Source organism: Sorex araneus, chromosome X (genome assembly GCF_027595985.1).
Source record: "Sorex araneus isolate mSorAra2 chromosome X, mSorAra2.pri, whole genome shotgun sequence".
Lineage (NCBI taxonomy): Eukaryota > Metazoa > Chordata > Mammalia > Eulipotyphla > Soricidae > Sorex > Sorex araneus.
The window spans coordinates 57,770,662-57,787,810 of NC_073313.1; the positions used below are offsets into that span (position 1 = coordinate 57,770,662).

At 47.1% G+C, this 17,149-nt stretch overlaps 1 protein-coding gene across 1 annotated transcript in view; it reads right to left on the reverse strand.

The window, feature by feature from the left end:
* The window catches only part of BRCC3 (BRCA1/BRCA2-containing complex subunit 3), a 48,861-nt gene that overhangs the window by 31,415 nt on the left and 297 nt on the right, over nt 1–17,149 (reverse strand). The window contains exons 2-5 of the mRNA XM_055120112.1: nt 16,741–16,757; nt 15,900–15,963; nt 8,537–8,656; nt 4,552–4,639 (exon numbers count right to left, since the gene is read on the reverse strand). Coding sequence (XP_054976087.1) covers nt 4,552–4,639; nt 8,537–8,656; nt 15,900–15,963; nt 16,741–16,757 — 289 coding nt within the window. The remainder of the gene's footprint in view (nt 1–4,551; nt 4,640–8,536; nt 8,657–15,899; nt 15,964–16,740; nt 16,758–17,149) is intronic.

Here is a 17,149-nt window from a genome sequence, read left to right on the forward strand (position 1 = left end):
CTGGACACGGACGGAATAAGACAGAGAGTTAAAGTGCTCATAGGTTTCCACCATGATGCCCTCACGTCTGCAGGGTCCACCTAACATAGGCGCAGGCTGGAGCAGCATTTCTCCACTGGGGCCCACGTGGCCTCCAGGATAGTCCCAGGTGGTGCACAGATGAAAATAACAGACATGGGGCAGGGGGGCACACAGGAAGGAAGCAAAAGGGAACAAGGTCAGAAAGGGCTCGAGGTCTGAAACAGATTGAGAAACACTGTACTAGAGTGTGGGTGAATGTTAGGAAAATCGAAAATGTAGAAAGATGGGCCTGAAGGGAAAGTTGGACAAAAAGTACTGGAGGGGCACAGCCGGAGTGCTCAGGGCTTACTCCAGCTCTCCTCACGAAACACTCCTGGCCAGGCTCAGTGCTGGGGATTTGAACAGTGCCTTAAACCCTGTAGTAGCTCTCCCGCTACAAAAAGGATTTTTTTTTGCTTTTTGGGTCACACCTGGCGATGCACAGGGGTTACTCCTGGCTCTGCACTCAGGAATCACCCCTGGCAGTGCTCGGGGGCCCATATGGGATGCTGGGAATCAAACCCCGGTTGGCCGTGTGCAAGGCAAACGCCCTACCCGCTGTGCTATTGCTCCAGCCCCTCCAAAAGGAGTTTTGTTGTGTTTTCTTCAACATGTAAGGTCTGAGCATGACTGAAAAGCTCTAAAAAGACAGATACCTGGTTTCTCTCATTTGTTGCTTTAACCCTGAAGAGGGCCTGACACATACAATGCAGTTACTGAAATCTGCTTATTTAGAAAATGGCTACATAAGGGAAGAACCCAGTACAGAAGAAAGGTATACAGATGTGGGAGAAAGTCACGTGAGGAGGAGTGTGAGGGCCGTGAGGAGGGAGGCAGAGATAGAGGGCAGAAATGGAAGGGCAGCAACTAGCGAAGAGGAGGAACACATTTTTCATTCATACGAGGAGGGAAAAGGAGAAAAGAGCTACCATGTTCAGCAGGAGATTAAAGAGAAATGGAGATATTCCTTCATCCCGGCCCACAGTAGGAAGCAGTGTTAGGCTGCCAATGAAGGGGGATGTGGGGAATTGCAGGTGTGGGAATGAAATGCCGGCGAGGCAGACCAACCAGCAAGCATGGATGGCTTGGGCGCACCTGGACCACAAGTTTAACCTGATGTATGGCAAGTGTGCCCGGAGGAGGGAGAGTTCTCTGAGGCCCGGGAGAACATGGCTGCCCTAGAGAAGGATTATGAAGGGGAGAGCAAATAGTGCTGATGGAGAGGATGAGGATGAACAGTATTAATCCATTTGTTGCAACTTTACGCTCCCATTGTCTTGAAATTGTCTTTTTGTTTTCCACTGATTCCAAGATGTTAAAATGTGGTTTTAAATGTTAAAAAAAAGCCTGCAAACATGTAACAAGTAAACATGCCTACAAACACCAAAATGTGAGAGCTATCTTGTATCACTATTAAATGTCCTGATTTCAACCACTGAACTGAGATTTTGAAAGTCAATAACCTTGTTCTTGAGAAACACAAAAAAGGGCTTAGCGATAAAGGCACACTATGTGTTCCTTTGCTTACATTCAAATTGTGTGTGTAGAAAAATTATAAAGCTAGGGGCTGGATTGATAGCACAGCGGGTAGAGCATTTGCCTTGCACGCGGCCGACCCGGGTTCGAATCCCAGCATCCCATATGGTCCCCTGAGCACGGCCAGGGGTAATTCCTGAGTGCAGAGCCAGGAGTAACCCCTGTGCGTCGCCAGGTGTGACCCAAAAAGCAAAAAAAAAATATAAACCTAATACAGTATAAGTTTAACAACTGTTGAACTTGGGTTTTCATTGTTTATTCTTACAGTTCCTCTTTAAGTCTCAATTGCTTTCAAAAATCACATTTAAGAGTTTTACTGGATGTGCTTGACCTCCACTGCCATTGCTCAGCTCACACATTTCTCTCTCCACCCCACCGCTGCAAAATACTGACATCTGACATTAATACGAGCATCTGACCAGAGTCAAAACAGTACCATGATACTCTCCAATGAATAACGTTCTGAAAATGGGTGTCAATCTCTTCTACTTCAACTAGTTTCCATTCTATTCTTGACACGTAAATTGTATCCTCTGAGCATTTCACCGCTGTTTGAGAACATAACTTACCATCATTACTGTTTCACTGTTTTTATTTCTTATTTTGGTTTGTGGGTCACTCCCAGTTTTGCTCAGGGATTGGTCCTGCCTCTTTGTCTAAGAATCACCCCTTGTGAGGTTTGGAGAGCTTTATGTGGTGCTGGGATCAAACCTGGGTTTATTCATCTAGAGGCTTTTACTTTCATAGGTATTTGCTGGTATAGTCGTTCCTTATGGCACTTACTCTCTTTGTTTTCCTTTTAATCTTTTTTTTTCCTTGGAGGGAGGGGGCTCCCAAACCATGCACATCAGGGGGCCAGGGGGCCTTCCGAGTAACTGAAGCCACCGTTCAATATGAGGGCCTGAGGCTGTCCCTCTAGGCTCACACCCAGCAACACTTTATGGTGTCAGAGATGAAATCTAGGTCACACGCATGCTAGGAATGGACCCTAACCTATGTATTATCTTTTGGTTTTAACTTTATTTTGTGTGTGTTGGGGCAATGGGAGTTAGGACATACATAGCCAGCAGTGCTCAGAGCTTACTACTAGCTCTGCTCAGAGAGCACTCCTGGGTAGGCTCAGGGGACCCCATAAGATGCCAGGGATTGAACCTAGGTTGGCCGCCTGCAAGGTACACATCCTACCCATTCTATCTTTCCAGTCCTCATAACTGTCTTTCTTTCTCACAACAGAATAAAGTCCAAGAGAAACCATGACTTATTATTCCATGCAGATCATCAATAAGTCTGTTCAATAACTTATATAATAATCCTTTAAAATGTTACAGACAGGGGCTGGAGAAATAGTACATTGGGCAAGGTGCTTGCCCTTCATGTGCCTGACCCAGGTTCAATCCCCGGCATCGCATATAGTCCTCCAAGCACTGCCAGGAGTAATTCCTGAGTGCAGTCAGGAATAACCTCTGAGCACTGCGGGGTATGATCTAAACACTAAAGAATAAATAAACATGCTTAAAATATGGGGGCCAAGTGATAGTACAGTGGATAGGGCATTTGCTTTGCAAGTGACATACCCAGGTTTGATCACTGGCATCCCATATGGTCCCTGCGCACCGCAAGGAGTAATTCTTGAGTACAGAGCCAGAGAGTATTTCCTAAGTGCAGAGTCAGGAGTAACCCCTGACCATTACCAGGTGGGACCCCACCACACCTCCAAATTAAAACAAGGGCTAGAGAGATAGTACGGGGTTAAGACACTTGCCTCCCTATACATAGATAAACCGGGTTCAATCCCCAGCACTATGATGTTCCCTAAGCACCACGAGGAGTGACCCCTGAGCACAGAGTCCAAATTTCACCCCTCCAAAATCTTCATTTGGACATTGTTAAGATAACATTAGAATGTGCTAAGGGTTGTAATTAAAATAATAATATATCAATACTCATTTCTAAATTTTGGTAAGTACGTTGTGGTTCTCTGGATGCTGGCCATTGAGAGGATTACAAGGCGCCAGGGGCAGTCCGTGGGTGTGGCCGCCTAGCTACTGGGAAATAGGAAATCTGGGCGGAGGGGGCCCAGTCCCAATCCGAGCAGGCTTGGAGGTCTCAGCCCTGGGTCCCACACACCTGGGTTCCTCTGCCGGTTCCTTCATGTGTAAGGCTCGTCCGAATGTGTGGAAAGGGGCCTTGAGCATGGCTGTGGCTAGGCTCTGGAGGTCTTTGGCCACCGGAGGTCTGCTTGGGGCGGGGAGGGAAATAGGAGCCCACCTAGCCCTTCGGAGCCTAGCAGAAGCCACTAGTCTAGAGATCATTCCAGACCTGGGTGCATTCAGCAGAGCACAGTTCAGTGTTCTGAACCTTCTTCTACCTATAGTCTGATACTGATCCAGGGACAAGCATTTGAAAACCACTTGATGAACATGGAATTTGCCATCAACTCAAGCCCCTGTGACTAGATCTAGAACATCAAAAGGGAATAAATACAGATGGGAGGGACCTGAGATCGAACCTCAGCTCTGCCTCTTACCCCATGCAAGCCAAAACTAGGAGGGCAAAACTTCTACCTTGGAGGGTGCCACTAAAATTAGAAGGGAAATAGTTATGAAATCATCAGCACCAAAACTAAATGCTAGAGAATTTTGATTAACTTTCTCCAACGCAAGTCATTCGCAAGTCTTCTCTGTCTTTCAAGAGCCCAGTGTTAAGCAGAGATAACAAACATCAATTTTGTTAACTTCCACTTCACTTGAACTTTCTGGAGTGTAGGAACAGCGGTAATCAGCAATTAGCACAACCCAATCACAATTTGTTTCTTGTGTGTGGTTTGAGGCACACACCCCTCAGTGCTGGCTGTGGTGACTCAGTTGAATTGTTTTTGGATATAAAGGCTCATGCTTTAGACGGTCAATATTTCATCACGACCAACAATAAACATTGCAAAAGTCTAATACTTACCAACATGCGAAGGCCAAACAGTTATATGAGGGTGGGAATGATACCAGCCCACAACTCGCATAGGACGACCTGTTAGCTCAGCCAATCTGTGTGACTGTCAAGGTCTTTTCAACTTCTTTTTTTGTTTTGTTTTACATTGTTTTGTTAGGGAGGGAGGCCACATCCAGCAGTGCTGAGGGCTTACTTCTGGCTCTGCGCTCAGGAATCACTCCTGGCAGGCTTGGAGGACCATGTGGGATGCTGGGAATCAAACCCAGATTGGCTGCGTGCAAGGTAAGTGCCTGACCTGCTGCACTACCGCTCCAGCCCCAGGTATTGTCCAACTCTAGGAACAAAATCTGTGATGCTGATAAGGGTTCAGAAGACATCTTGGGGTTTAAAACAAACCTATTTTAAAAATTTTTTTTATTAATGAATCACCGTGGGGTACAGATACAGGTTTACATATTCTCATGCTTGTGTTTCGGTCATAAACAGCTTGAATATCTATCCCTCCACCAGTACCCGTTCTCCACTGATGACCCCATCATCTCTCCCATCCCCTCCCACCCTATTCCCCTTCCCACCCCTCCTCTTTGTCAGAGCATTCCCCTCTGTTCCCTCTCTCCCTTTGGGCATTGTGGTTAATAATGGAGGTCTTGGGTGGCCAATGTGTTTAGTCTATAGTCTGCTCCGTGCACGCCTCTCCCATCCCGGATGGGTCCTCCCACCACATTTTTGCTAAATAAACAAACCTATTTTTGATAACTGAATGTCAGCCCCAAAATGTGTTAAGGCCCATAATTTCCCACATTCTCCATTTTAAGTCAAAGGCGATTTTTTGGTTTTTGTTTTTGTTTTGCTTTATGGGTCACACCCGGCAACGCACAGGGGTTACTCCTGGCTCTGCACTCAGAAATTATCCCTGGCGGTGCTCAGGGGATCATATGGGATGCTGGGAATCGAACCTGGGTCAGCCGCGTGTAAGGCAAACGCCCTACCCGCTGTGCTATTCTCCAGCCCCAAGTCAAGGGTGTTGTTACAGAGAAATAGAATATACACGGTTCCATGTTGTATACACTTACATCCTCTTAATCCAGTTAAGTTTGAGCACTCATATTCATCAGGATGCTAAAGGAAAAGATTATTCAAATCTCAGAGGTCACATTTTATCTTGTTTTGTTTTGGGGACCATACCCAGCTGTCCTCAGGACTTACACGTGGTTCTGGGTTCAGGGAGCACCCCTGGCAGGCCCAGGGTTCTCAGGGGTGCCAGGGCAGGTATCCTACTTGCTTTACCATTCTTGGCCCCACCATATTTTATCTTTTTTAATTTTTTTTACTTTGTGAGCCATGCCCAGTGGTATTCAGGGCTTATACCTGATTTTGAACTCAGGGATCACTCCTGGTTGTGCTTGGGGGACCATATGCGTTGCCAGGGATCGAACGCAGGTTAGACAAATGCAAGGTACCCTACCTGCTGTAGTATCACTCCAGCCTCAGCACATTATTATCTTAGGTAATCTTTTCCCCTCTGTAGTTCCCTTTTCTCCCCATTCCTTGAAAAAGAATCACAAAATTTTAAAAATTCCTTTGATTTCTCTCTAACCAGCTGCCAATGTCAATAATAACTACTAGGGTGGTTTCAGGGACCACCTGAGCAAAAATCCCAGCTGTTTTCCTCATTACTCTGAAAACAGCTCTATAAAATATCTTTCTCCTTTGTTCTAGGAACAAAACTGATTCCTCTCAGGGTCTAACTAGAGGTAGAATGCTACTTAGGAGATAAGCTGATCCCTCAGCAGCTGCTACTGTCTGCAAATTACTTATATTAAAACAGAAAAACTATTTCTATGAAACTAAGTCTGAGAAACAATGCTTTTAAAATATGTCTTCAGAATTTTGAAATGCCAGATTACTGTCTGAGCCCATTTCTTCAGCAACAGCATGAACGAGGCATTCCAGGCCAGGTGTTCACGTGCCACTGACTGAAGCTCAATAGTCACCACTCACCCGTGTGTCCTGAGGGAATCAGCTACTTTCAGTTTGAAAAAAATCACAAAAGAAACATCTTGTATGTTCTGGGAACTTTATCCTGGCAAAGTTTGTTTAAACACCCAAAACTGGTCTTTCTGCATGTGATTAAGATGGAATAACAGCAAACTGGTGAAACAGTACAGTGGGGAATGTGCTTGCTTTGCATGCTGACAACACTGTTTCGATGCCTGGCACTGAATATGGTCCCCTGAACCTTGCCAGACACAATCCCTGAGCATAGAGCTAGGAGTAAGCCCTGAGTGCCACCGAGTGTGATCCCAACACCAACAAAGCAAAAAAGACCATGATGGAGGGCTGGGGCAATAGTACAGCAGGTAGGGCACTTGCCTTGCATGTGGCTGAGCCAGGTTTAATCCCTGGCATCCCATATGATCCTCTGAGCCCTAACAAGAGTAAATCCTGAGTGCTGAGCCAGGAGTAAGTCTTGATCACCTCGTGGTGTGACCCCAAAAACAAAGACAAAAATGAGTATGATGGAAAAACTAGTCCAGAAATACACAAAAAAGTAAAACTATCATATACATGAACTTTTCTGAATTCAGAAAAATATTGTAAGAAAATATGAGGTGGAAAAAATTAAAAAATAAAATAAATTTTAAAAAATATGAGGTGGGGGAGAGGGGACAAAGTGTCCATCCATGGCAGGCAGGTTCCTGAGCAAGTTTCCCTTAAACATCTTTTCCAAGAGAAAATGTTCCTATGCACTTCTGTGCTAATGAATTCACAGGAAAACCTGCAGAGCTGCTAATGTCTGGGGATGAATTGCAGGGACTTGGGTCACTGAGAAATACTTTGTCCATCATTTTGTGCTTTTTTTAAAGCCTAGAGTAGGGGCTGGAGTGACAGCACAGTGGGTAGGGCGTTTGCCTTGCACACGGCTGACCCAGGTTCAATTCCCAGCATCCCATATGGTCCCTCGAGCACCGCCGGGAGTAATTCCTGAGTGTAAGAGCCAGGAGTAACTACTGTGCATTGCCAGGTGTGACCCAAAAAGCAAGTAAGTAAGTAAGTAAATAAATAAATAATAAATAAATAAAGCCTAGAGTAGAGGTTAGGAATGTGCTCAGTACACAATTCATGAGTGGAAGGCTCTGTGTTCCATCCCGGCTCCGCAGAGGGTTATACAATGTACATATACTAGTCGAAAGAGAAGTTTTTAAAGTGACTTTTCAATTGATCAAGACATTAAATTAATCCAAAGGAATGAGAAATTGCTAAAACCACTCATGAACATTGAGCTAGAGCTGAAGTTTGAAATCTAATGCACAGGAAGTCAATGTCCCATTGACGATTCTTTGGTTACATTTACAGGGAACAGTGCATTCAGTTCTCAACATTGCATTTTCGAGGTAGGCCTTAAAAGGGATTTCCCAGAAAGACAGAAACCATGGTAGCGAAAGGCCTAGAAAGTGTGCAATAGTTGGGAAACTGGGCAGGAATGGAGACAGGCTGAACAGGGAGCTGAACTGAAGGAAGAGGAGACTCCTCCCCAGAACTGCTTCTCCCGGGATCTGCCCAGGGGATCTGTTTGGTATTTAGGAGCAGGAATGTCTGAACTTTCTTTGTCTTTTCTTTTCTTTTTTTTTTTTTGCTTTTTGGGTTATACCCAGCGATGCTCAGGGGTTACTCCTGGCTCTGCACTCAGGAATTGCTCCTGGCAATGCTTGGGGGACCATATGGGATGCCGGGGATCGAACCCAGGTCGGCCGCATGCAAGGCAAACGCCCTCCCCGCCGTGCTCTCGCTCCAGCCCCCAAAGGAATGTCTGAACTTTCTAATTCCTCTCACTCAAAAAGAAAAAAGGAATGAAATTGTGACTAACCAAGCAATTCCCAGGGGTGAATACGATAATCGGGTAAGAATTACCCAGATGAACACCAGAGAATTTCTGAAAGTTGTAAAACCCCAGCACACATAAAAATAATCTCTTGGCAATCAGCAAGGATATCTCTGCCTCTGTGGAGGCTGCAGACAACTGCTCAGGAGAAATTTCCACTCGGTCCTTCCTCTTGTCAGAACGGCGCAGGATGATGACAGAATGGATGTGAACGATTCTGACGGTGTCACTCTGAAGAGAAACGCACCAAAACAGTCTGTTATTTTTCCCCTCCAAGAACAGCTCCCTTCAATCCCAGAACTGCATTCTAGTACATTATCAAGGTTAAGATTCCATTTGAGAAAACTGGGATTTTTTTCATAAACAATTAAAAAAAAAAGACATCCAACCTCCATAAAAACATTTGAGACACAGAAACAGTAAAGGCCAGTGTTTAGCTCAAGGATGGACTTTCTGGGCCTGGGGAGAGAGCTCAAAGGACTGGGCATCTGCTGCGCATGCCAGAAGTCCAGGTTTAGTCTCCTGAACACCCGCTGGTAGAGAACCTTGAGTGTAGCCTGATGTGGCCTCAAAAAAAGGGAAGAATTTTCTGAATTATCAACTAGTACTCATTTGGTTTACAAAATACTGTCACACCAAGGATTACCAGAGAGTGTGAGCAACCAAGTGCTCAAAATGTTACTGTCTGCTTGACAAGTGAGTATCCCATATGAAACCACTAAAGTACTGCAACAGATCAATGCTATGTGATCCAAGATGGGTTCCACGATTAGAACAAATCACCTTCATGTGAGGACAGATGAGTGCATCTAGCTCCTGGTTGCTGTGTGTGTTTATGCATGTGATGAGCAAAGGCATGTGAGTGAGGTGCTTAGGAAACAAGCTAATTTACACAGAACTTATGGTGAAACAGCAGAGAGTGCGAGAGAGCAAAAATGTAAGCACCCTAAATGCCCAGCCATAATGTACAGGCTGAATGATAAGGAAGGGAATAACTGCACATAGCCTAGATGTGAAGAAATGATAAAGTACTGGGCTGAGCAGGTGCCAGAGAGAGAAAACAGATTTGAAGTTCACAGAGAAGAAAGAATGCATCAGATTCAAAAGCTTGTGGACCAGGTGATAGAGGACAGGAAATGTCCAGGATGGCTTTAAAGTTTCAAAAGTGAATGGCATTGTCCTGACCCTGCACCAGGCTCTCTTCACTGGGGCAACTTGGAGGGGGTGGTTAAGTTTCCCTCTGCACCCCAGCAGAAGCCTGGCAGTCGAAAACCTCCAAAACCCAACCAAAGCCATGCTCAAGGCTGCTTTCCACAGGCTCAGATGAGCCTCACCTATGAGGGAACCTACAGAAAAACCCAGGTATGTGGGACCCATGACTGAGATCTTCAAGCTCACTTGGAACAGGAGTGGGCCTCCTCCCCCTGGTTCCCCAGTTTTCCAGCAGCTTGGCAGTAACACCCAAAAACTGCCTCTAGTGCCATATAATCTCATCAATGGCCAAGATTCAGAGACTCTAAAATAAAGCTCCCAGAAGAGAGTGACAGAGAACATCCTGGAGCACTTGACCTCTTATACTCTAGCCCACTGATGTACCAAAAGGAACACACATTTGTTTGGGTTTAACATACATGTTTGTAATCTCTTATACAAGGTCTAAAATGGCTCCAGGATGAAATACAACAATCTTCACATACTTTCCTCCTCTTATGGTGGTGGGAAGGTGCACGGTGGTGAGATTGGTGTTTGAATATTATCTGTAATGAACTATTGTGAATAACTTTATAAAAATAAAATTAAAAATAACAAAAGTGAATGCCACACAGGAGGCAAATGTAAGTTTGGAGTGCAAGGAGGCTGATCTGGGATGGGAGGATACATATGTAAAGGAAAGTAGGGAGAGAGAGCAGCAGAGATCCAGGAGGACTCAACCCTCCTTTAGGATGTGCCATAGAAACTAAAAATAGAAAATAAGATACATGGGGCTTGAGAGAGTACAGTGGATAGGACGTTTGGCTTGTACTCGTCTTATCCAGGTTTGATCCCCAATATCCCATTATGAACCCCAAGTACTGCCAGGAGGGATTCCTTAGTGCAGAGTCAGGAGTGACCCCTGAGAAGTGCCAAGTGTGGCCCAAAAACCAAAAGAGGGGCTGGAGTGATAGAATAACGGGTAGGGCATTTGCCTAGCATGTGACTGACCCAGGTTCGATCCCCGGCATCCCATATGGTCCCCCCAAGCACCACCATGAATAATTCTTTTTTTTTTTATTTTTGTGTCACACCTAGCTGTGCACAGGGGTTACTCCTGGCTCTGCACTCAGGAATTACTCCTAGCGGTGCTGGGGGACCATATGGGATGCTGGGAATCGAACCCGGGTCAGCTGCGTGCAAGGCAAATGCCCTACCTGCTGTGCTATCGCTCCAGCCCCCCACCATGAGTAATTCTTTTTTTTTAATTTTTTTGCTTTTTGTGTCACACCCGGCGATGCACAGGGGTCACTCCTGGCTTTACATTCAGGAATCACTCCTGGCAGTGCTCAGGGGACCATATGGGACTCTGGGATTCGAACCCGGGTCGGCCGCGTGCAAGGCAAACGCCCTACCCGCTGTGCTATTGCTCCAGCCCCCACCATGAGTAATTCTTGAGTGCAATGCCAGAACTCCTGAGTATCACTGGGTGTGACCCCCCAAAAAAAATAGCAAAAAGAAAGAAAATAAGAGCAGTGAGGGGCTGGAGACAAGTGTTCAACACTAGACTTAGCAGAGGCTTTGCATGCGGGAGAGCCAGGTTCAATCCCTGATACCACATGGTCTATCCATCCCCCAAGCGCAGCTTGGGTATGAGCATGATGAGTACTGATCATACTGATGAGTGTGAGGGGGAGAGGAAGAGGGAGCTTGGAGATGACTGTATGAAGAAGAGAAAGATGATGAGTAGGAGGGGGAGAAGGATATATTTTTTTAATTTATTCTTTTATTGAATCACCATGTGGAAAGTTACAAAGCTTTCAGGTTTAAGTCCCAGTTATACAATGCTCGAACACCCATCCTTTCACCAGTGCACATATTCCACCACTAAGAATCACAGTATACCTCCCCCCCACCTCCCCAGCCCCCCACCCCGCCTGTGTAACTGATAAATTTCACTTTATTTTCACTTTACTTTGATTACATTCAATATTTCAACAACAAAAAAAACAATTATTATTTGGAGTTTCTCCCGGAGGGGGAAAAGGATATTGAGAGAGAGGGAGGGAGGGGGAAAGATGGCGAAGAGAAAGGGAGGGAGAGGGAGGAAAAGGGGAGTGGAAGAGAGGGGCAGAGAGAGGGTGGGAGAGGGGAGAGACTGAAGGGAGAGAGGAGGAGGGGGGGAAAGAGATAGGAAGAGAGAGAGAGGGAGAGGGAGAAGAGAAAGGAGAGGAAGGGGAGAGGAAGAGCAAGGGAGCAGAGGGAGAGAGCACAGAGCCAGGGGTAGCCCTGGAGCACTTCAGTGTGTAACCCAACACCCAAAACAGTTTTGTAAAGCCTGCAATATATCCCAGTAGGAGCTGAGGCCCAAGATGACTTTTTCTCTCTCTAGCCAGAGAAGGTTTCTGTGCTAAGAGGTTGTGTTAGTTCAGAAGTTGAAAGGGGAAGGGAGGGGCACCAGGTAATCTAGACTATGAATCACTTAAAATCTCACCAACGGTAGGGTAAACAGTCAGATAAATGAAATGACTAGATGGGAGCATGAAAACACTTAAAGAATTTGTGCTTCCATAGGATCCAGCAGTTCCACTTCTTAGCATCTACTCCATGGGTTCAAAAACCCTATGCAGTAAAAACCTTTGCTCTATGTGCAATGCAGCACTATTCACAATAGCCCAAATCTGGAGACCACCCACCTGTCCAAGAACAGATGACTGGATAAAGAAACTATGGGACATTTACAGAACAGAATGCTATCTGAGTGAAATCATGCAACTTGATGCTGCGGGAATAGATCTGGATCTGGAGAATATCATGCTATATGACACTGGTCAGAAGGAAAGGGACAGACACAGAACCACCTCTCTCCTAAGTGGGATATAAAGAAACACATTAGGGCCTGAGTCATAGTACAGTGGATAAGGTACTTGCCTTGCACACAGCTGACCCTGCTTCATCCCTGCACCCCACATGGTCTCTCCACACCAAACCTGCCAGGGATGATTCCTGAGAGTAGAGCCAGGAGTAACCCTTGAGCACTGTCATTTGTGCCCCCACCAGAAAAAAGCACAATAAGGAAATAACGAAATGCCCAATGGCAACAGAAACCAAGAACCAGTCTTCAGGACGGAGCTGACCTCCCAGAGGGATGGGAGGCATGGTAGGAAAGCTGTGCGCACAATACCCTGTAATCAATGGTTTTGTAAATCAAAACCTTTTTTTGATTTCTTTACAAAAACGGTTTTGCAAAGAAAAGGAAAGTTAAGGGGGGAAGGCAGGTCTGGCAGCTTGGGAGACAGCAGGAGAACAGCAGCTCTCACTGGTCAGCATGTTGCAAAGAGACACACAAGGAGCAGAGATGGGCCTTGAGCTGAGAGCAGCCTTTAAAGGCGAACCCCAGTGGCCCACCAGACACAGAAGCAGTGAGCGCAGCCAGCGTACACAGGAGCTAGTGTGAGGCCTGGGCATCCAAACTAGTTCCTTAACGCAATTCAATACAGAACTCAACTTCAGAAGCAATCTGGAGCTTTGTTTTATGTTTTTTGTTTTTTTTGGGGGGAGGTAGGGGCAGCACCTGGCAGTCACTGACAGGGATCACTCCTGGGGATCACTCCTGGGGATCAGGGGACAATATGCGGTGCCAAGGAAGGAACCCTGGTCGGCCATGTGCAAGACAAGTGCCAGGTCTACCTGCGATGCTATCTATCCTTCCCCCCCCAACATCAGGGGCTCTGTATGGTCATTTTCCATACAAAATTCAAGGACCCACTCAGGAACTCAACCAGTTTCTCAGCAACAGAATGAGCAAATGCCGCTGAAGAGAGGACAGCCTGCCTAGCCCGGGGATCCTGAGAAACACTGTAGCACTGTCGTCCCATTGTTCCACAGTAACATCTCCATTTTGAGACTTGTTACTGTTTTTGGCATATTCAATACCCCGGGGGTAGCTTGCCAGGCTCTGCCATGCGGGCAGGATACTCTCAGTAGCTTGCCGGGCTCTCCGAGAGGGACTCAGGAATCCAACATCAAAGTGCAAAGCTTTATAAATACTGACTCTTTCTATGTAAATTACTTTCCTATTTCCTGAGAAACAAAAAGGGGACAAAACCCTCCTGAGGTTTCTCACACATAGGTCAGCACTGGTTTTCTCTTGAAGGGAAGCACTTAACAAGTACTTACTCCAAGAGAGGCACTACTGAAGACCTAAGTACAGAAAGATGAGCACCACAAAGCGGTTCATCGAGGAACACAGACCAACAACCCAGACAGTAACTAAGCCAGCAGACACCAAGAGGAAACAGCACAACCTGGAAACCAGCATGAATTTCCCTGGTTAGAACTCGCATAGGGCACTTGCCAAGCGTGCTGCTGACTCAGGTTCTATCTCCAGCACCCCTAGGGTCTCCCGAGCCCGCAGGACTGGTCCTGATTGCTGAGCTGGGAGTAATCCCTGAGCGCCAAGGGGTGTGTCCCCTCTTTCCCCGCCAAGAAAAGACAGGAGTTGTTGGGCTCCCACAGGAAAGCAGGCAGTGGCAGTGGGCGGATCTGAAGGGTAGTCAGTGGTTTCTAAGTGTGGCAGAGGGGCTTTCCAATTCCTCCGGCTCAATTTCTCAGCCCGGAGCAGCTGAGTCTTTGGGTTATTTGGGTGAAGAATGTGGGGATGCCAGGGTGCAGGAGGAATAGGTGGGTTGTGAACACGTTAGTTTTGCTTGCCTGTGTCTAGCTAACCATGCGGGTCAGGCGGGTAGTTAGAGATGAAGTTCTGAAGCTTGAGATGATCTGTACTATCTTGTACTGGGCAGTGATGACATTTAAAATAGACAATGGCTCACTTGCCACTTGCCACGGACAGAATTTGAAAATGTGCTTCACACGTATTACTTGACTCTCCCCCTCCAAACTCAATGAGGTTGCACCTATTGCTACACCTTTTTCCAGTTGGATATTATACACACAGGACGGAAACCCAGTTCTTCCAACACTGATGACTCTCCTTATCCCCATTTTAGACATCAGGCACAGCAAGGCATTATGGACAAGGCTCAGTGGTATGCTTGAGGCCTTTGTTCCCACCCTGGCCATCACCTCCAAGTTCAAAAGGAAAGGGAAGCTTTAAAATATCACATAAAATTCCCAAAGTCACGTAGTAAGTATCAAAGACAGTATATGCAGGCAGATCTTTTCTATCCTCAGCATGTGCTGCACTAAAGCCAGGGGGAAGGCAATGTCCAGGAAGGCATAATGGGAAGAGAAAGGTGGAGAATTCCACTATATAATGCATCAACCGGGAGGGGGGAGGGTGGGCAGAAAGGATGGAAGGGACAGGAGAGGGAGTGACACATGACAAATGACAAAAACAAAAGCCCAGCAAGAGTTGAAAGGAGAAACATTACAGATGGTGAGCAAGGAGGAAGCGTGCTGCACTAAAGTAGTAGTTTGGCCCGAGAGGTGAGGAAGGAACAATTACACTCTTTTCTTTGGACAGATTGATAACGTTGACAGATGTAAGAGGGGTGAGTGAAAGGTTCTGCTTGCTTGCTCCCCCCTTTCTTTCTGAGATGGCAGTACTTCCAAAAAGGAAAGAGCCAGAGGAATGGAGACAGCTGGACACTGAGAAGACAATGTGTTTGCTAAGCAAGGTCTGCACACCTGATGCGGGGAAAAGACAACAGCTCAGTTAACATGGAGAAGTTAGCACTGAGCTGACCAACTTAGTGCCGCAGAGCCTGAATCACCTCCCTCCACTGCTGGTTGGAAGAGAGGGTATGACTTATTTTGACCGCATTTCACAAAAGCAGAGGCCCAAAAATTAACAAGTCCTGTGCTACTCTTAGGGTGAGAAGCCAGCAGAGTAGACCAAAAAGCAGAGAGCAGGTAAAGACTTGGGAGCATGCGCAAGAGAAAAGCCAGAGTAGACAGAGAATTCTTCTTTTGTTTTTCTGCTTTTGGGCCACAGCCAGTGATGCTCAGGGGTTATTCCTGGCCCTGCATTCAGGAATCACTCCTGGCAGCTCTGGGCACCATATGGGATGCTGGAGATCAAACAAGGGGGGGAATGCGTGCAGGGTACAGTGGTGGGAGAAGGCCCAGAAAATGGGCCAAAGTGAAAAATGAAGTATCCTAGTAGTCAATTCTTCATCTGACTTGCCTAGTGTCCACGTGTTTTTCAGCCACAAACATGGATCTATACACACTGGACTATTCCCTGACTGCGCTCATCAGAGTAGAGAAATCCCCTCCCCGGCTGCAGAGATTGCACCATGCAAAATTCCAGCACACATACCTTTTCAGCAACAGTGTGAGGGTCAGATCCACCGTACGCAAATTTCGAGTCACTCCTTTGGGGGCTAAATTAGAGGGGAATAGAACTAAAGCATGAGAGTAGTAGTTTTTCAGCAAAAGCTTAGAGACGAGTAAATTGGAGGGAAAGTAAACCGAGGCTAGAGTGGTGTCCATACACCTGTTAGGAACACATGGGATACTTCACTGGCAGAGTGCACAGTTTTAGATGAGACGAAGTCAAGTACAGTCATGGATAACAGAGAAGTGGGCTTTGAAAACATAGTCGGCCCTGCTCCAAGTGTAAAGGACACAGAGCTGTGCCACCCGTATCATTCAAGGTATAGAAGATGTGAGATTGTTACAGGGTCCACCGGGGGAGCAGGACACTACTGACCATTTCCATGGGGTCCTGTCTCTTGAAATACACATGGTCTGCCACCTAGAAAATGACTGCTATCCCATTTGTCATTTCGGGGGATAGAGAACTGAAAACACAGCAGCCGAGTAAATGGAAATCGACAGCACCACGCCCAAAACCTATGGATGGTGTTTAACTGGGTCAACTGAGTTCTCTCTTTAGAAGAGCTTACACAGCTCTTACAAGTTATGGTCTTTGTGCCCTAATTACGGTTTTCACATCAGGTCCTAAGTATCTCAACTGCTTGGCATCCCACCTGGAAGCGTGGGGAAAATCGCCTCGCGGGGCAGGGGGTGGAATCCAAACCTTAATGTCCAAGGAGCTCTGGCTTCATTCATAAAGGTAACTGGGACTATGAGGCACACAGGCCCGATACCGTGAAAGCTGTCCTAAGCGAGGGAACAGGGATGCGCGACAGGCTCACCTTGTGTCATCATTCAACTGGAGAGGGAGAAAGCAGAGAACAATTACTGAGCACATTCGGCCCGCGAGACGCACACGCACGCGGAGGACGCGCAACTAGGGGCCCAGGGCACCCCCCCCCCCCCCGAGCAGCGCCGGAGGGGCCGGAGGGGTGGCGCCGGGGTGTGTCCAGAACAAAGTTCAGTGCGATCGCCCGGGAGGGCAGCACGGCCGCGGGAGGCCCCCGTGTGTCGCTGGGGCCCGCTCTGCCGTTCCCGGAGGGGGGGCGCGAGGCGCGGCGCCGTGATCGCGACCCGCGGAGCCCGGCGCCCTCATCACGGCGCTGGGGCGTCGGCGGGCCCGGGCCGGGCGTGGGGGAGGCAGAGGCACCGCGAAGCCCCGCGGGCGGCCCGGGCCTCCGCGGCCGTGCG